Source organism: Oncorhynchus mykiss, chromosome 2 (assembly GCF_013265735.2).
Source record: "Oncorhynchus mykiss isolate Arlee chromosome 2, USDA_OmykA_1.1, whole genome shotgun sequence".
In the NCBI taxonomy this organism is placed as follows: Eukaryota; Metazoa; Chordata; class Actinopteri; order Salmoniformes; family Salmonidae; genus Oncorhynchus; species Oncorhynchus mykiss.
In genome coordinates this window covers 559,784-581,617 of record NC_048566.1, presented here as the reverse complement: position 1 = coordinate 581,617, position 21,834 = coordinate 559,784, and the positions used below count along the sequence as shown (strand labels likewise).

The following is a 21,834-nucleotide window of genomic DNA, read 5'->3' as shown; positions in this document are numbered from 1 at the left end:
TCCTGCCCTATATATGTACCTCCCTTTGGTTCCTGCCCTATATATGTCACTCCCTTTGGTTCCTGCCCTATATATGTCACTCCCTTTGGTTCCTTCCCTATATATGTCACTCCCTTTGGTTCCTTCCCTATATATGTCACTCCCTTTGGTTCCTGCCCTATATATGTCACTCCCTTTGGTTCCTTCCCTATATATGTCACTCCCTTTGGTTCCTGCCCTATATATGTCACTCCCTTTGGTTCCTTCCCTATATATGTCACTCCCTTTGGTTCCTTCCCTATATATGTCACTCCCTTTGGTTCCTGCCCTATATATGTCACTCCCTTTGGTTCCTTCCCTATATATGTCACTCCCTTTGGTTCCTGCCCTATATATGTCACTCCCTTTGGTTCCTTCCCTATATATGTACCTCCCTTTGGTTCCTTCCCTATATATGTCACTTCCTTTGGTTCCTTCCCTATATATATCACTCCCTTTGGTTCCTTCCCTATATATGTCACTTCCTTTGGTTCCTTCCCTATATATGTCACTTCCTTTGGTTCCTTCCCTATATATGTCACTGTCTTTGGTTCCTTCCCTATATATGTCACTCCCTTTAGTTCCTTCCCTATATATGTCACTCCCTTTGGTTCCTTCCCGATATATGTCTCTCCCTTTGGTTCCTTCCCTATATATGTCACTCCCTTTGGTTCCTTCCCGATATATGTCTCTCCCTTTGGTTCCTTCCCTATATACAGTGCCTTGCGAAAGTACTGTTCGAGATTTCTTGTTTTGTATTTAATTCTGTTTATTTATTAAAACACTCACTGAACTTGCTTCCTGACTCTCAGCGCACATCATCACACAAGCACTTAACCAACAATGCAGTTTCAAGAAAACATTTACTAAATGTAGCGCCTTACAGTCAGATGCCGAGCAGATGCCATTCAAGGCGGTGATGCAACTGGTCAGGATGCTCTCGATGGTGCAGCTGTATAACCTTTTGAGGATCTGGGGACCTATCTACCGTGACATTAGGGTTATAGCCATGTTAATGTATTATCATAGAGTAGTATCTCAGGCTCAACACATCTAAACTCCCAGATACCTCAGACTTAACCCATCTAAACTCCCAGATATCTCAGGCTCAACACATCTAAACTCCCAGATACCTCAGACTCAACCCATCTAAACTCCCAGGTATCTCAGGCTCAACACATCTAAACTCCCAGATACCTCAGACTCAACACATCTAAACTCCCAGATACCTCAGGCTCAACACATCTAAACTCCCAGATACCTCAGGCTCAACACATCTAAACTCCCAGATACCTCAGACTCAACACATCTAAACTCCCAGATACCTCAGGCTCAACACATCTAAACTCCCAGATACCTCAGGCTCAACACATCTAAACTCCCAGATACCTCAGACTCAACACATCTAAACTCCCAGATACCTCAGGCTCAACACATCTAAACTCCCAGATACCTCAGACACAACACATCTAAACTCCCAGATACCTCAGGCTCAACACATCTAAACTCCCAGATACCTCAGACTCAACACATCTAAACTCCCAGATACCTCAGGCTCAACACATCTAAACTCCCAGATACCTCAGACACAACACATCTAAACTCCCAGATACCTCAGGCTCAACACATCTATTAGGTATCTGGGTATCTGAGGTATCTGGGAGTTTAGACGGTACAGAGTCAATGTGGAGGCTATATACAGGGTATTACGGTACAGAGTCAATGTGGAGGCTATATACAGGGTATTACGGTACAGAGTCAATGTGGAGGCTATATACAGGGGGTACCGGTACAGAGTCAATGTGGAGGCTATATACAGGGTATTACGGTACAGAGTCAATGTGGAGGCTATATACAGGGTATTACGGTACAGAGTCAATGTGGAGGCTATATACAGGGGGTAGCGGTACAGAGTCAATGTGGAGGCTATATACAGGGGGTACCGGTACAGAGTCAATGTGGAGGCTATATACAGGGTATTACGGTACAGAGTCAATGTGGAGGCTATATACAGGGTATTACGGTACAGAGTCAATGTGGAGGCTATATACAGGGTATTACGGTACAGAGTCAATGTGGAGGCTATATACAGGGTATTACGGTACAGAGTCAATGTGGAGGCTATATACAGGGTATTACGGTACAGAGTCAATGTGGAGGCTATATACAGGGTATTACGGTACAGAGTCAATGTGGAGGCTATATACAGGGGGTAGCGGTACAGAGTCAATGTGGAGGCTATATACAGGGGGTACCGGTACAGAGTCAATGTGGAGGCTATATACAGGGTATTACGGTACAGAGTCAATGTGGAGGCTATATACAGGGTATTACGGTACAGAGTCAATGTGGAGGCTATATACAGGGTATTACGGTACAGAGTCAATGTGGAGGCTATATACAGGGTATTACGGTACAGAGTCAATGTGGAGGCTATATACAGGGTGTTACGGTAGCAGCAGTGTAAAAACTATGTAAATAGTCTGGGTGGCCATTTGATTAATTGTTTAGCAGTTATATGGCTTGGGGGGGTAGAAGCTGTTGAGGAGCCTTTTGGACCTTGGCACTCCGGTACCGCTTGCTGTGTGGTAAAAGATAGAACCATTTATAACTAGGGTGACTGGGGTCTCTGACAATTTTATGGGGCCTTCCTCTGACACCACCTAGTACAGTATATACAGTGGCAAGAAAAAGTATGTGAACCCTATGGAATTACCTGGATTTCTGCATAAATTGGTCATCAAATTTTATCAGATCTTGAGTCACAACAATAGACAAACACAGTCTGCTAAAACTAATAACACACAAATTATTGTATTTTTCTGTCTATATTGAATACATCATTTAACATTCAGTGTGGGTTGGACAAAGTATGTGAACCCCCTAGGCTAATGACTTCTCCAAAAGCGAATTGGAGTCAGGAGTCAGCTAACCTGGAGTCCAATCAATAAGATGCGATTGGAGATGTTGATTCGAGCTGCCCTGTCCTATAAAAAACACTCACAAAATTTGAGTTTGCTATTCACAAGAAGCATTGCCTGATGTGAACCATGCCTCGACCAAAAGAGATCTCAGAAGAAAGATTAAGAATAAAAACTGTTGACTTGCATAAAGCTGGAAAGGGTTACAAAAGTATCTCTAAATGCCTTGATGTTCATCAGTCCACAGTAAAAACAAAGTGTCTATAAATGGAGAAAGTTCAGCACTGTTGCTACTCTCCCTAGGAGTGGCCGTCCTGCAAAGATGACTGGAAGAGCACAGCGCAGAATGCTCAATGAGGTTAAGAAGCAGAATCCAGAAATATCTGGAACATGCAAACATTCTCATTCATTAAAAATCCTAATTTTTTCTCATTTTGTCTGTCATAGTTGAAGTGTACCTATGATGAAAATTACAGGCCTCTCTCATCTTTTTAAGTGGGAGAACTTGCACAATTGGTGGCTGACTAAATACTTTTTTGCCCTACTGTATATATATATATATATATAAATATGTAAATATATATATCTTAGGACATCTACTTCGTGCATGACACAGTACATTTTCCCAACAATTGTTTACAGACTGAATATTTCACTTATAATTAACTGTATCACAATTCCAGTGGGTCAGAAGTTCACATACACTAAGTTGACTGTGCCTTTAAACAGCTTGTAAAATTCCAGAAAAAGATTTCATGGTTTTAGAAGCTTCTGATAGACTAATTGACATGATTTGAGTCAATTGGAAGTTTACCTGCGGGTGTATTTCAAGGCCTACCTTCAAACCCAGTGCCTCTTCGCTTGACATCATGGGAAAATCTAAAGAAATCTGCCAAGACCTCAGAAAAAAATTGTAGACCTCCACAAGTCTGGTTCATCCTTGGGAGCAATTTCCAAATGCCTGAAGGTACAACGTTCATCTGTATAAACAATAGTATGCAAGTATAAACACCATGGGACCACGCAGCCATCATTCTGCTCAGGAAGGAGATGCGTTCTGTCTCTTAGAGATTAATGTACTTTGTGAGAAAAGTGCAAATCAATCCCAGAACAGCAGCAAAGGACCTTGTGAAGATGCTGGAGGAAACAGGTACAAAAGTATCTATATCCACAGTAAAATGAGTATCGACATAACCGAAAATGAGTATCGACATAACCTGAAAGGCCACTCAGCAAGGAAGAAGCCACTGCTCCAAAACCGCCATAAAAAAAGCCAGACTACAGTTTGCAACTTGGGAACAAAGATCGTATTTTTTTGAGAAATGTCCTCTGGTCTGATGAAACAAAATTAGAACTGTTTGGGCATAATGACCATTGTTATGTTGGGAGGAAAAAGGGGAAGGTTTGCAAGCCGAGGGAACACCATCCGAACCGTGAAGCACGGGGTTGGCAGCATCATGTTGTGGGGGTGCTTTGCTGCAGGATGGTCTGGTGCACTTCACAAAATAAATGGCATCATGAGGGAGGAAAATTACGTGGATATATTGAAGCAACATCTCAAGACATCAGTCAGGAAGTTAAAGCTTGGTCGCAAACGGGTCTTCCAAATGGACAATGACCCCAAGCATACTTCCAAAGTTGTGGCAAAATGGCTAACGGGCAACAAAATCAAGATATTCGAGTGGTCATCACAAAGCCCTGAACTCAATCAAATAGGAAATGTGTGGGCAGAACTGATCCACATTTCATTTTCCATTTGTTTTGTCTTACACGCCTGGTTTCAATTCCCCAATGACTTGTTCATTATTTAAACCTCTGTTCCCCCATGTTAGTTTGTGAGTAATTGTTTGTATGTGATACGTTATTGTGGGCTCGCATTATTGCGTTGTATTTGTTTGTATTTTGTGTAAATACGTTTTTTTACTCATATCTGCTGTCCTGCGCCTGACTCCTCCCACCACCAGCTCACACAGACTTTATAACAGTCATAAGAACACAGACACTGGACAGAGGAACTCTGCCTAGAAGGCCAGCATCCCTGAGTCGCCTCTTCACTGTTGACGTTGAGACTGGTGTTTTGCGGGTACTATTTAATGAAGCTGCCAGTTGAGGACTTGTGAGGCATCTGTTTCTCAAACTAGACACTCTAATGTACTTGTCCTCTTGCTCAGTTGCATTACAACATGTCATTTACATATATTTTTATTTTTATTTAATGTAATGCAATGGATTGTGGGTATAATGGATTTAATGTAATGCAATGGATTGTGGGTATAATGGATTTAATGTAATGCAATGGATTGTGGGTATAATGGATTTAATGTAATGCAATGGATTGTGGGTATAATGGATTTAATGTAATGCAATGGATTGTGGGTATAATGGATTTAATGTAATGCAATGGATTGTGGGTATAATGGATTTAATGTAATGCAATGGATTGTGGGTATAATGGATTTAATGTAATGCAATGGATTGTGGGTATAATGGATTTAATGTAATGCAATGGATTGTGGGTATAATGGATTTAATGTAATGCAATGGATTGTGGGTATAATGGATTTAATGTAATGGACACAAAATAGTTTAAATTGGTGAAGTTAAATGTAAAAAAAATAACCTGTATTTAAACCCCCTTTGCTATGAAGTCAATAAACAAGATCTGGTGCAACCAATTACCTTCAGAAGTCACATAGTTAGTTAAATAAAGTCCACCTGTGTGCAATCTAAGTGTCACATGACAGTAAATATACACCTCTTCTAAAAAAGGCCCCAGAGTCTGCAACACCACTAAGCAACGGGCACCACCAAGCAAGCAGCGCCTTGAAGACCAAGGAGCTCTCCAAACAGGTCAGGGACAAAGTTGTGGAGAAGTACATATCAGGGTTGGGTTATCAAAAAAACTATCTGAAACATTGAACATTCCACGTAAATCCATTATTAAAAAATGGAAAGAATATGGCAGCACAACAAACCTGCCAAGAGAGGGCCTCCCACAAAAACTCACAAGAGAGTTGGCCAGAAAAAAAGCCATTGCTATAGCAAAAGAACATGCAAACACGCTTGATGTTCGCCAAAAGGCATGTGGGAGACTCCCCAAACATATGGATGAAGGTACTCTGGTCAGATGAGACTAAAATGTAGCTTTTGGCCATCAAAGAAAATGCTATTCCTGGCGCAAATCTAACACCTTTCATCACCCCGAGAATACCATCCCCACAGTGAAGCATGTTGGTGGCAGCATCATGCTGTGCAGATGTTTTTCATAGGCAGCGTCTGGGAAACTGGTCAGAATTGAAGGAATGATGGATGCCGCTAAATACAGGGAAATTATTGAGGGGAAACCTGTTTCAGTCTTCCAGAGATTTGAGACTGGGAAGGAGGTTCTCCTTCCAGCAGGACAATAACCCTAAGCATACATAGATCCCGGTGGCTAGATGTGCCAAGCTTATAGAGACATACCCCAAGAGACTTGCAGCTGTAATATCTGCAAAAGGTGTCTATATAAAGTATTGACTTTGGGAGGTGAATAGTTCTGCACGCTCTAGTTCTGTTTTTTTCACTTATTTCTTGTTTGTTTCACAATAAAAAAAATATTTTGCATCTTCAAAGTGGTAGGCGTGTTGTGTAAATCAAATGATATGACCTGCCAAAAAAAATCTATTTTAATTCCAGGTTGTAAGGCAACAACAGAGGAAAAATGCCAAGGGGGATGAATACTTTCGCAAGCCACTGTATTGAGATCTGGCTGTGGACCCTCAGCAATACATCCGTGGAACCCACTCTGAGAACCCCTGAATTAGAGGGACACAATATGAGCAAATGAAAGTAGAAAGAAAGTAAATTAACAACATTTCTAACATATCAATACATCTAAATAGTATGATTAACAGCCACAAGCCACGCTAGAGTGATGCTCTTACTAATCAGGGACCTAAAAACAGCAATTATGTCTGATTCACTGACAGCTACAGGCGGATTGTTACACAAGGCTGGATCTGGAGAAGAGGAGAGGAGAGGAGAGGAGAGGAGAGGAGAGGAGAGGAGAGGAGAGGAGTGAATGGGAGAGAATAGGGGAGGAGAGAACAGAAGAGAGGAGGAGAGAACAGAAGAGCGGAGGAGAGGAGAGGGGGAGAGAACAGAAGAGGGGGAGAGAGAACAGAAGAGGGGGAGAGAGAATAGAAGAGGGGGAGAGAGAATAGAAGAGTGTGAGGAGAGAACAAAAGATTGGGAGAGAAAGGATGAGAGAGCGAGGACAGAACAGAGAAAGGAAGAATAACAAGAGTAAGAAGAGCAGAGAAAGGAAGATAACAGAGAATATATAAGACGCATCTCTTCCTTCTTCTGTTTTCTCTGACACACTGAGGCCAGTGAAGAGGAGACCTGTGTTTGGCAAAGCAACAGAGACAAATCTGAGTTTGACAGAGATTATCAGGACCGATTAGAACGGCGTCTGGGAGCCAAAGTCTGGGAGCCAAAGTCTGGGAGCCAAAGTCTGGGAGCCAGGCCATGATGGAAGGCTTTGGACGGTAGTACAAGTACCTTAATTGCCCTGATTTTCAACTGGGAGCCGATCAAGAGAAAATAAAACAACTGATAAAAGTATATCCTACTACTATCGCCTCTGTTACGCCCTGACCTTAGATATCTCTGTTTTCTATATATTTTGGTTAGGTGTGACTAGGTTGGGTACTCTAGGTTTTTGTATGTCAATGTTTTTTGTATGTCTAGGGTTTTTGATGTCTAGGGGTTTTGTATGTCCAGGGGTTTTGTATGTCCAGGGGTTTTTGTATGTCTGGGGTTTTTGTATGTCTAGGGTTTTTGTATGTCTAGGGGTTTTGTATGTCTAGGGTTTTTGTATGTCTAGGGTTTTTGTATGTCCAGGGGTTTTTGTATGTCTAGGGGGCTTTGTATGTCTAGGGGTTTTTCTACGTCTAGGGTTTTTGTATGTCTAGGGGTTTTTGTATGTCTAGGGTTTTTGTATGTCTAGGGTTTTTGTATGTCTAGGGTTTTTTGTATGTCTAGGGGGTTTTGTATGTCTATGGGTTTTGTATGTCTGTTTTGGCCTGATATGGTTCCCAATCAGAGACAGCTGTTTATCGTTGTCTCTGATTGGGGATCATATATTGGCAGGCCTTTTCCCCACTTTCTGGTGTGGGATCTTGTCTATGTGTAGTTGCCCGTTTCATTTGTTATTTTGTTAGTTTGTTCAGTGTTCATTCTTTATTTTGTTTTTTTATTTTTTGAATTTTACCCCTTTTTCTCCCCAATTTCGTAGTATCCAATTGTTGTAGTAGCTACTATCTTGTCTCATTGCTACAACTCCCGTACGGGCTCGGGAGAGACGAAGGTTGAAAGTCATGCGTCCTCCGATACACAACCCAACCAGCTTCTTAACACAGCGCGCGTCCAACCCGGAAGCCAGCCGCACCAATGTGTCGGAGGCTACACCGTGCACCTGGCAACCTTGGCTAGCGCGCACTGCGCCCGGCCCGCCACAGGAGTCGCTGGTGCGCGATGAGACAAGGAGAACCCTACCGACCAATCCCTCCCTAACCCGGACGACGCTAGGCCAATTGTGCGTCGCCCCACGGACCTCCCGGTCGCGGCCGGTTACGACAGAGCCTGGGCGCGAACCCAGGGACTCTGATGGCACAGCTGGCGCTGCAGTACAGCGCCCTTAACCACTGCTTCACCCGGGAGGCCGCTGCGCCTTGGTCTCCTTCATATGATGAACGTGGCGGCCTCACTTTAAATAAAGGTATATTCTACTACTATCACCTCACCTTTAAATAAAGGTATATTCTACTATTCTATCACCTCACCTTTAAATAAAGGTATATTCTACTATTCTATCACCTCACCTTTAAATAAAGGTATATTCTACTACTATCACCTCACCTTTAAATAAAGGTATATTCTACTACTATCACCTCACCTTTAAATAAAGGTATATTCTACTATTATATCACCTCACCTTTAAATAAAGGTATATTCTACTATTCTATCACCTCACCTTTAAATAAAGGTATATTCTACTACTATCACCTCACCTTTAAATAAAGGTATATTCTACTACTCTATCACCTCACCTTTAAATAAAGGTATATTCTACTATTCTATCACCTCACCTTTAAATAAAGGTATATTCTACTACTATCACCTCACCTTTAAATAAAGGTATATTCTACTACTATCACCTCACCTTTAAATAAAGGCATATCACCTCACCTTTAAATAAAGGTATATTCTACTATTCTATCACCTCACCTTTAAATAAAGGTATATTCTACTACTATCACCTCACCTTTAAATAAAGGTATATTCTACTATTCTATCACCTCACCTTTAAATAAAGGTATATTCTACTACTCTATCACCTCACCTTTAAATAAAGGCATATCACCTCACCTTTAAATAAAGGTATATTCTACTATTCTATCACCTCACCTTTAAATAAAGGTATATTCTACTACTATCACCTCACCTTTAAATAAAGGTATATTCTACTACTATCACCTCACCTTTAAATAAAGGTATATTCTACTACTATCACCTCACCTTTAAATAAAGGTATATTCTACTACTCTATCACCTCACCTTTAAATAAAGGTATATCACCTCACCTTTAAATAAAGGTATATTCTACTATTCTATCACCTCACCTTTAAATAAAGGTATATTCTACTACTATCACCTCACCTTTAAATAATGGTATATTCTACTACTATCACCTCACCTTTAAATAAAGGTATATTCTACTACTATCACCTCACTTTTAAATAAAGGTATATTATACTATTCTATCACCTCACCTTTAAATAAAGGTATATTCTACTATTCTATCACCTCACCTTTAAATAAAGGTATATTCTACTACTATCACCTCACCTTTAAATAAAGGTATATTCTACTATTCTATCACCTCACCTTTAAATAAAGGTATATTCTACTATTCTATCACCTCACCTTTAAATAAAGGTATATTCTACTACTCTATCACCTCACTTTTAAATAAAGGTATATCACCTCACCTTTAAATAAAGGTATATTCTACTACTATCACCTCACCTTTAAATAAAGGTATATTCTACTACTATCACCTCACCTTTAAATAAAGGTATATTCTACTATTCTATCACCTCACCTTTAAATAAAGGTATATTCTACTATTATATCACCTCACCTTTAAATAAAGGTATATTCTACTATTCTATCACCTCACCTTTAAATAAAGGTATATTCTACTACTATCACCTCACTTTTAAATAAAGGTATATTCTACTATTCTATCACCTCACCTTTAAATAAAAGTATATTCTACTACTATCACCTCACCTTTAAATAAAGGTATATTCTACTATTCTATCACCTCAACTTTAAATAAAGGTATATTCTACTACTCTATCACCTCACTTTTAAATAATGGTATATTCTACTATTATATCACCTCACCTTTAAATAAAGGTATATTCTACTACTATCACCTCACCTTTAAATAAAGGTATATTCTACTATTCTATCACCTCACCTTTAAATAAAGGTATATTCTACTATTATATCACCTCACCTTTAAATAAAGGTATATTCTACTACTATCACCTCACCTTTAAATAAAGGTATATTCTACTATTCTATCACCTCACCTTTAAATAAAGGTATATTCTACTATTATATCACCTCACCTTTAAATAAAGGTATATTCTACTACTATCACCTCACCTTTAAATAAAGGTATATTCTACTATTCTATCACCTCACCTTTAAATAAAGGTATATTCTACTACTATCACCTCACTTTTAAATAAAGGTATATTCTACTATTATATCACCTCACCTTTAAATAAAGGTATATTCTACTACTATCACCTCACTTTTAAATAAAGGTATATTCTACTATTATATCACCTCACCTTTAAATAAAGGTATATTCTACTATTCTATCACCTCACCTTTAAATAAAGGTATATTCTACTACTATCACCTCACTTTTAAATAAAGGTATATTCTACTATTCTATCACCTCACCTTTAAATAAAGGTATATTCTACTATTCTATCACCTCACCTTTAAATAAAGGTATATTCTACTACTCTATCACCTCACTTTTAAATAAAGGTATATCACCTCACCTTTAAATAAAGGTATATTCTACTATTATATCACCTCACCTTTAAATAAAGGTATATTCTACTACTCTATCACCTCACCTTTAAATAAAGGTATATTCTACTACTATCACCTCACCTTTAAATAAAGGTATATTCTACTACTATCACCTCCCCTTTAAATAAAGGTATATTCTACTATTCTATCACCTCACCTTTAAATAAAGGTATATTCTACTATTATATCACCTCACCTTTAAATAAAGGTATATTCTACTACTCTATCACCTCACCTTTAAATAAAGGTATATTCTACTATTCTATCACCTCACCTTTAAATAAAGGTATATTCTACTACTATCACCTCACCTTTAAATAATGGTATTAGTTGTAATCCTAGTAAATAACATCTGTGACTGGTTGCACTTCCTTCTACAAAGCCTTCTTCATTCCTGAACTAGCTAGTTAATAGATGCTAGGCAATTTCCAGCTGCTAGGTAGTCACTATGTAATTAATAGTTACTAGGTAATTAGTTACTAGTTAGTTAAAACTTACTAGCTAATTACTGGTTACTAGGTAGTTAATAGTAATTACTAGTTAATCTGTAGATAATAGTTACTAGGTAATTACTAGCTATTAGGAGGTTCATAGTTACTAGGTAATTGCTAGTTAAATGTAATTACTAGTTACTAGGTAGTTAATATTGACTAGGTAGTTACTAGTTACTGGGTAGTTAATAGTGACTAGGTAATACTCGTTCATAGGCAAGTACTAGCTACCAGGTAGTTCATAGTCAGTTACCAGATAATGACTAGTTGCTAGGCAACTACTAGGTAATAATTGTGTCGAGAATTACGTAGAAATGAATTGGATAGAAGGTTCATGAAGAGCTAATTAACAAGTACTTAAGGGGTGTAATTTCCTGCAGCTCTATCGTCCTTAAACACCATGCCGTTAGAGATAACGATTTAGAGAAAATAAATATATATGTTTGTATTTCCGTCGTCGTTCTGTTCAGACGACAGATCACAGAGACCATACCGTTCATGAATAATCCCCTCGTTCTGGTATCAAGTCATGTATGTAGTGATATCATGTATGTAGCATCATGTATGTAGTGATATCATGTATGTAGTGATATCATGTATGTATTGATATCATGTATGTAGTGATATCATGTATGTGGTGATATCATGTATGTAGTGATATCATGTATGTAGTGATTTCATGTATGTAGTGATATCATGTATGTAGTGATATCATGGATGTAGTGATACCATGTATGTAGTGATATCATGTATGTAGTGATGTCATGTATGTAGTAATATCATGTATGTAGTGATATCATGGATGTAGTGATACCATGTATGTAGTGATATCATGTATGTAGTGATATCATGTATGTAGTAATATCATGTATGTAGTGATATCATGTATGTAGTGATATCATGTATGTAGTGATATCATGTATGTAGTGATATCATGTATGTAGTGATGTCATGTATGTAGTAATATCATGTATGTAGTGATATCATGGATGTAGTGATATCATGTATGTAGTGATATCATGTATGTAGTGATATCATGTATGTAGTGATATCATGTATGTAGTGATATCATGTATGTAATTGATATCATGTATGTAGTGATATCATGTATGTAGTGATATCATGTATGTAGTGATATCATGTATGTAGTGATATCATGTATGTAGTGATATCATGTATGTAGTATCATGTATGTAGTGATATCATGTATGTAGTGATATCATGTATGTAGTGATATCATGTATGTAGTGATATCATGTATGTAGTGATATCATGTATGTAATTGATATCATGTATGTAGTGATATCATGTATGTAGTGATATCATGTATGTAGTGATATCATGTATGTAGTGATATCATGTATGTAGTATCATGTATGTAGTACCATGTATGTAGTGATATCATGTATGTAGTGATATCATGTATGTAGTGATATCATGTATGTAGTGATATCATGTATGTAATTGATATCATGTATGTAGTGATATCATGTATGTAGTGATATCATGTAGTTGTTCATATGGTTTCATTGATGTACACTACAACTGTTTCATAGCAGAGAGAATTCATCATTTAGGTTACACTACCATTGCATTCACCTATAGATTAATTCATGGTTATGATTTAGGGTACACTACCATTGCATTCACCTATAGATTAATTCATGGTTATGATTTAGGGTACACTACCATTGCATTCACCTATAGATTAATTCATGGTTATGATTTAGGGTACACTACCATTGCATTCACCTATAGATTAATTAATGGTTATGATTTAGGGTACACTACCATTGCATTCACCTATAGATTAATTCATGGTTATGATTTAGGTTACACTACCATTGCATTCACCTATAGTTGTGAAATAAAGTACAAGCTATTTTGTTTCTCCCACGTTCCACCTAATTACACAGTGTTGTTTAACCCCTAATAGTCTCTTGTCTATGATATTTACCATTACAACTGTTTTAGATCGAAACAACATGCTCCATGTAGCTTTCTGATTCTCTGTTTTAGGACACCTGGGGGTTTCAGAAACAACATGCTCCATGTAGCTTTCTAATTCTCTGTTTTAGGACACCTGGGGGTATCAGAAACAACATGGACCATCACCATTACATTCACCTATAGATGGGAAATCAAGTATAAGGTATTCTCTTGTTCCTTTCTCTTACATTTCATTATGTCCTCCCACAGAGTTGTTTAAATAGTAGAGTAGAGTCAAATATAGTAGAGTAGAATATAGTAGAATAGAATAGAGTAGAATAGAATGTAGTAGAATAGAGTAGAGTAGAATAGAGTAGAATATAGTAGAATATAATAGAGTAGAATATAGTAGAATAGAATAGAGTAGAATAGAATGTAGTAGAATAGAGTAGAGTAGAATAGAGTAGAATAGAATAGAGTAGAATAGAATGTAGTAGAATAGAGTAGAATAGAATAGAGTAGAATAGAATGTAGTAGAATAGAGTAGAGTAGAATAGAGTAGAATATAGTAGAATATAATAGAGTAGAATATAGTAGAATAGAATAGAGTAGAATAGAATGTAGTAGAATAGAGTAGAGTAGAATAGAATATAATAAAGTAGAATAGAGTAGAATAGAATGTAGTAGAGTAGAGTAGAATAGAATGTAGTAGAATAGAGTAGAGTAGAATAGAATATAATAAAGTAGAATAGAGTAGAGTAGAGTAGAATATAGTAGAATATAGTAGAATAGAGTAGAGTAGAATATAGTAGAATAGAGTAGAGTAGAATATAGTAGAATAGAGTAGAGTAGAATAGAGTAGAGTAGAATAGAGTAGAGTAGAATAGAGTAGAATAGAATAGAGTAGAATAGAATAGAGTAGAGTAGAGTAGAATAGAGTAGAATAGAATAGAGTAGAGTAGAATAGAGTAGAATAGAGTAGATTTAGAATATAGTAGAACAGAGTACATTAGAGTAGAGTACATTTAGAATAGAGTAGAGTAGAGTAGAGTAGAATATAATATAGTAGAGTAGAGTAGAGTAGAATATAAGATAGTAGAGTAGAATATAGTAGAGTAGAATATAGTAGAATAGAGTAGAGTAGAGTAAAGTATAATAGAGTAGAGTATAACAGAGTAGATTATAATAGAGTAGAGTATAATATAGTAGAGTAGAATAGAGTAGAGTAGAACAGAGTAGATTATAATAGAGTAGAGTATAATATAGTAGAGTAGAATAGAGTAGAGTAGAACAGAGTAGAGTAGAATATAGTAGAGTAGAGTAGAATAGAATATAGTAGAATAGAGTAGAGCAGAATATAGTAGAGTAGAATATAGTAGAGTAGAATAGAGAAGAGTAGAATATAGTAGAGTAGAATAGAATATAGTAGAGTAGAGTAGAGTAGAATAGAATATAGTAGAATATAGTAGAGTAGAATAGAGAAGAGTAGAATAGAGAAGAGTAGAGTATAATATAGTAGAATAGAATAGAGTAGAACTTCATTGATGCCAACTTGGTTAAATTGTTTGATCACCACAAGCATCAGCAATGATTACACACTACTTAAATACAACACACTACTTAAATACAATACACTACTTAAATACAACACACTACTTAAAAGACACCTGCACCTTAGGAGCTATAAGAGAAAGACAACCATTAACGATGTGTTCCTTTCTAGTTACCACCTTAGGAGCTCATTTTGGTTGTGGGTGACTAGATTAGTGTTGTATTGTCAATTATTTGGCAGGTTGAGCTCCACGATCTTTGCAGTTATTACTATATGATCACAGCTTCGGCATAATGGACCTGTCTGTGCTAGTTGAACAGACAGTGGTGTTAACGATACATTGTTTCAGAACAGAGCGGAACAGAATGACATGACACCTTCTACAATGTGTGGTTCCCAGGGTAACAAAGAACCCAATTAGGTGAACGGAACACAACAACGCTGTTTACGGAACCCGACACAGAAAAAGGGGTTTCGTGTGTCAAATGGCACCCTATTCCCTATTAAGTTAACTACTTTTGACCGGGGCCCATAGGAAGTAGTGCACTATCTAGGGAATAAGGGTGCCATTTTGGGAGGCACACACTGACACAGACAGCATGGTAATCAGGAAGGAAGTTAGCTAGCCAGAGTCATCAGGTGGTGGAATTGACAGAACAAAAGAAGATTGATTTCTGCTCTGTTTCTACTCGGCAGAACATTCTCCTCAATCAGAAGTTCAGCTACTGACATGGGGCTGAAGAGAGACTGTCAGACTAGCTACTCTCTGTGATAGGGGCTGAAGAGAGACTGTCAGACTAGCTACTCTCTGTGATAGGGGCTGAAGAGAGACTGTCAGACTAGCTACTCTCTGTGATAGGGGCTGAAGAGAGACTTCTGCTCTGTTTCTACTCGGCAGAACATTCTCCTCAATCAGAAGTTCAGCTACTGACATGGGGCTGAAGAGAGACCGTCAGACAAGCTACTCTCTGTGATAGGAGCTGAAGAGAGACCGTCAGACTAGCTACTCTCTGTGATAGGAGCTGAAGAGAGACCGTCAGACTAGCTACTCTACCCACAGGTCTCTCTCTACCCACAGGGCTCTACCCACAGGTCTCTCTCTACCCACAGGGCTCCACCCACAGGACTCTACCCACAGGGCTCTGGTCAAAAGTAGTGCACACTATAGAGAACAGGGTGCCTTTTGGAACACAGCCTAGATGAAGAAATAAATGTCTGCCAGCCAGCCAGCCAGCCAGGAAGCCAGCCACCCAGCAAGTCAGCCAGCCACCCAGCCAGTAGACACAGTGCTCAGAGCTCTTACCTTGACATGCAGGTATCGTTGAGTCCCAGGTATAATACCCAAAGGCCGTCTTCTTACAGACAGCTGTGGCCTTTCCAATGAGCCGGTAGCCCCGGTCACAGCCCCAACGCACCACACTGTTGAGATGCCCTCCTGTCTGGCTCACTACAAAACCATGCTGGGGGGAGTCTGGAGTACTGCAGTACATCGCTGAGGAGAGGAGAGGAAGAGGAAGAGGAAGAGGGAGAGGGAGAGGGAGAGGGAGGGGGAGGGGGAGGGGGAGGGGAGAGGAGAGGAGAGGAGAGGAGAGGAGAGGAGAGGAGAGGAGAGGAGAGGAGAGGAGAGGAGAGGAGAGGAGAGGAGAGGAGAGGAGAGGAGAGGAGAGGAGAGGAGAGGGGGCGTACAGCAATTACAAAAGTTTGCTTGACTTTGATGTTAAAATGTTATTTACAGAAACATGTTAAAAATACATTATATTTATGAGAAATGAGAGAGATGGAGAGTCAGGTCTCTACAACATGGTGGGCATTACTGCTGTAGACTGAGGAGGAGAGTCAGGTCTCTACAACATGGTGGACGTTACTGCTGTAGACTGAGGAGGAGAGTCAGGTCTCTACAACATGGTGGACATTACTGCTGTAGACTGAGGAGGAGAGTCAGGTCTCTACAACATGGTGGACATTACTGCTGTAGACTGAGGAGGAGAGTCAGGTCTCTTCAAGATGGTGGATGTTACTGCTGTAGACTGAGGAGGAGAGTCAGGTCTCTACAACATGGTGGACATTACTGCTGTAGACTGAGGAGAGTCAGGTCTCTACAACATGGTGGACATTACTGCTGTAGACTGAGGAGGAGAGTCAGGTCTCTACAACATGGTGGACATTACTGCTGTAGACTGAGGAGGAGAGTCAGGTCTCTACAACATGGTGGACATTACTGCTGTAGACTGAGGAGGAGAGTCAGGTCTCTACAACATGGTGGGCATTACTGCTGTAGACTGAGGAGGAGAGTCAGGTCTCTACAACATGATGGACATTACTGCTGTAGACTGAGGAGGAGAGTCAGGTCTCTACAACATGGCAGACATTACTGCTGTAGACTGAGAGTCAGGTCTCTTCAACATGGTGGACATTACTGCTGTAGACTGAGGAGAGTCAGGTCTCTACAACATGGTGGACATTACTGCTGTGGACTGAGGAGGAGAGTCAGGTCTCTACAACATGGTGGACATTACTGCTGTAGACTGAGGAGAGTCAGGTCTCTACAACATGGTGGACATTACTGCTGTAGACTGAGGAGGAGAGTCAGGTCTCTACAACATGGTGGACGTTACTGCTGTAGACTGAGGAGGAGAGTCAGGTCTCTACAACATGGTGGACGTTACTGCTGTAGACTGAGGAGGAGAGTCAGGTCTCTACAATATGGTGGACGTTACTGCTGTAGACTGAGGAGAGTCAGGTCTCTACAACATGGTGGACATTACTGCTGTAGACTGAGGAGGAGAGTCAGGTCTCTACAACATGGTGGACGTTACTGCTGTAGACTGAGGAGGAGAGTCAGGTCTCTACAATATGGTGGACGTTACTGCTGTAGACTGAGGAGGAGAGTCAGGTCTCTACAACATGGTGGACATTACTGCTGTAGACTGAGGAGGAGAGTCAGGTCTCTACAACATGGTGGACGTTACTGCTGTAGACTGAGGAGGAGAGTCAGGTCTCTACAACATGGTGGACATTACTGCTGTAGACTGAGGAGGAGAGTCAGGTCTCTACAACATGGTGGACGTTACTGCTGTAGACTGAGGAGGAGAGTCAGGTCTCTACAACATGATGGACATTACTGCTGTAGACTGAGGAGGAGAGTCAGGTCTCTACAACATGGTGGACATTACTGCTGTAGACTGAGGAGGAGAGTCAGGTCTCTACAACATGGTGGACGTTACTGCTGTAGACTGAGGAGGAGAGTCAGGTCTCTACAATATGGTGGACGTTACTGCTGTAGACTGAGGAGAGTCAGGTCTCTACAACATGGTGGACATTACTGCTGTAGACTGAGGAGGAGAGTCAGGTCTCTACAACATGGTGGACATTACTGCTGTAGACTGAGGAGAGTCAGGTCTCTACAACATGGTGGACGTTACTGCTGTAGACTGAGGAGGAGAGTCAGGTCTCTACAACATGGTGGACATTACTGCTGTAGACTGAGGAGAGTCAGGTCTCTACAACATGGTGGACATTACTGCTGTAGACTGAGGAGGAGAGTCAGGTCTCTACAACATGGTGGACGTTACTGCTGTAGACTGAGGAGGAGAGTCAGGTCTCTACAACATGGTGGACATTACTGCTGTAGACTGAGGAGGAGAGTCAGGTCTCTACAACATGATGGACATTACTGCTGTAGACTGAGGAGGAGAGTCAGGTCTCTACAACATGGTGGACATTACTGCTGTAGACTGAGGAGGAGAGTCAGGTCTCTAACATGATGGACATTACTGCTGTAGACTGAGGAGGAGAGTCAGGTCTCTACAACATGGTGGACATTACTGCTGTAGACTGAGGAGGAGAGTCAGGTCTCTACAACATGGTGGACGTTACTGCTGTAGACTGAGGAGGAGAGTCAGGTCTCTACAACATGATGGACATTACTGCTGTAGACTGAGGAGGAGAGTCAGGTCTCTACAACATGGTGGACATTACTGCTGTAGACTGAGGAGGAGAGTCAGGTCTCTACAACATGGTGGACGTTACTGCTGTAGACTGAGGAGGAGAGTCAGGTCTCTACAACATGGTGGACATTACTGCTGTAGACTGAGGAGAGTCAGGTCTCTACAACATGGTGGGCATTACTGCTGTAGACTGAGGAGAGTCAGGTCTCTACAACATGGTGGACATTACTGCTGTAGACTGAGGAGAGTCAGGTCTCTACAACATGGTGGACGTTACTGCTGTAGACTGAGGAGGAGAGTTAGGTCTCTTCAAGATGGTGGATGTCAACACTGTACCCACTGAGCTGAGCAGTCAACAAACAGTCACTTTAAAACATGAACAAGATTCAATTGTTTTTATTTTTAAGTTTACGCAAATCATCAATGGCCCATAGGCACACATGTTCAATTTGCTTTCGCACAACAAAAAAAACAATATTGTGCATCCTGATACCACCGACAGTTATTTGTTAGGGAGGGGATGTTTTTACCCATCATTTCACACTTGATCAAGAACACCAAACAGATTCCATGTAAACACACAGCAGCCAATCAGAGGCTACAACCTGCAGAAAGGAATGTAATGCGTCTCAACAAACTCCATCTGTCTACAACTAGAGCAAATCTCAGGCTACGTCCCACACGATACCCTACTCCCAGTGTAGCACACTACTTTTGACCAGTAGTGTACTATGTGTAAGAAATAGGGTGCCATTTGAGACGAAGCCTCGGTGTGCAAGAGAAGTAACAGACCCTACTTCAGTCTCGGTCTCCGAGGTCTCAGCTAACCCTGACGTGGTGTTTAAATTGGTTGCAACAGCGTCTCTCTCTCTCTCTCTCTCTCTCTCTCTCTCTCTCTCTCTCTCTCTCTCTCTCTCTCTCTCTCTCTCTCTCTCTCTCTCTCTCTCTCTCTCTCTCTCTCTCTCTCTCTCTCTCTCTCTCTCTCTCTCTCTCTCTCTCTCTCTCTCTCTCTCTCTCTCTCTCTCTCTCTCTCTCTCTCTCTCTCTCTCTCTCTCTCTCTCTGTCTCTCTCTCTCTCGTAGATAATGATGCATTAGCAGCATGTCAGCATACAATATGCACATAGACATACAGTGGTTACATAGACCACCATACAGTGGTTACATAGACCACCATACAGTGGTTACATAGACCACCATACAGTGGTTACATAGACCACCATACAGTGGTTACATAGACCACCATACAGTGGTTACATAGACCACCATACAGTGGTTACATAGACCACCATACAGTGGTTACATAGACCACCATACAGTGGTTACATAGACCACCATACAGTGGTTACATAGACCACCATACAGAGCAGTATATTACATTACATTACAACAAAAGACAGCAGTTACAAATCAAAAAATCTAATCAAATTTCATTGGTAAACTTACCCCACTCTCCCCTATACACGTGTTTATAGGTCAATTTACCCCACTCTCCCCTATACACGTGTTTATAGGTCAATTTACCCCACTCTCCCCTATACACGTGTTTATAGGTCAATTTACCCCACTCTCCCCTATACACGTGTTTATAGGTCAATTTACCCCACTCTCCCCTATACACGTGTTTATAGGTCAATTTACCCCACTCTCCCCTATACACGTGTTTATAGGTCAATTTACCCCACTCTCCCCTATACACGTGTTTATAGGTCAATTTACCCCACTCTCCCCTATACACGTGTTTATAGGTCAATTTACCCCACTCTCCCCTATACACGTGTTTATAGGTCAATTTACCCCACTCTCCCCTATACACGTGTTCATTGGTCAACTTACCCCACTCTCCCCTATACATGTGTTCATTGGTCAATTTACCCCACTCTCCCCTATACACGTGTTCATTGGTCAACTTACCCCACTCTCGCCTATACACGTGTTCATTGGTCAATTTACCCCACTCTCCCCTATACACGTGTTCATTGGTCAACTTACCCCACTCTCCCCTATACACGTGTTCATTGGTCAATTTACCCCACTCTCCCCTATACACGTGTTCATTGGTCAATTTACCCCACTCTCCCCTATACACGTGTTCATTGGTCTACTTACCCCACTCTCCCCTATACACGTGTTCATTGGTCAATTTACCCCACTCTCCCCTATACACGTGTTCATTGGTCAATTTACCCCACTCTCCCCTATACACGTGTTCATTGGTCAACTTACCCCACTCTCCCCTATACACGTGTTTAGCAGATGTTAAACGTAACGAAATGTTTGTGTTTCTAGCTCCAACAATGCGGTAATATCTAACAAATAATATCTAACAAATAATATCTAACAATTTCAAAAGACACACACATCTAAAGAAAAGGAATGGAATTAAGAATATATAAATATTTGGATTAGTAATGTCAGATCGGCAGAAACTAAGATACAGTAGAATAGAACACAGTATATACATATGAGATGAGTAATGCAACATATATATATATATTATTAAAGTGGCTAGTGTTTTATTATTAAAGTGGCTAGTGTTTCAGTATTTAAAGTGGCTAGTGTTTCAGTATTTAAAGTGGCTAGTGTTTCAGTATTAAAGTGGCTAGTGTTTCAGTATTAAAGTGGCTAGTGTTTCAGTATTAAAGTGGCTAGTGTTTCAGTATTAAAGTGGCTAGTGTTTCAGTATTAAAGTGGCTAGTGTTTCAGTATTAAAGTGGCTAGTGTTTCAGTATTAAAGTGGCTAGTGTTTCAGTATTAAAGTGGCTAGTGTTTCAGTATTAAAGTGGCTAGTGTTTCAGTATTAAAGTGGCCA

The 21,834-nt window shown here is 40.0% G+C and overlaps 1 protein-coding gene across 1 annotated transcript in view; it reads right to left on the bottom strand.

Annotated features, from left to right (window-relative positions):
- LOC110512917 (CUB and sushi domain-containing protein 3) overlaps nucleotides 1–21,834 on the bottom strand; it is a 523,013-nt gene that overhangs the window by 90,577 nt on the left and 410,602 nt on the right. The window contains exon 50 of the mRNA XM_036934833.1: nucleotides 16,381–16,569. Within this exon, the coding sequence (XP_036790728.1) occupies nucleotides 16,381–16,569 (189 nt within the window). The remainder of the gene's footprint in view (nucleotides 1–16,380; nucleotides 16,570–21,834) is intronic.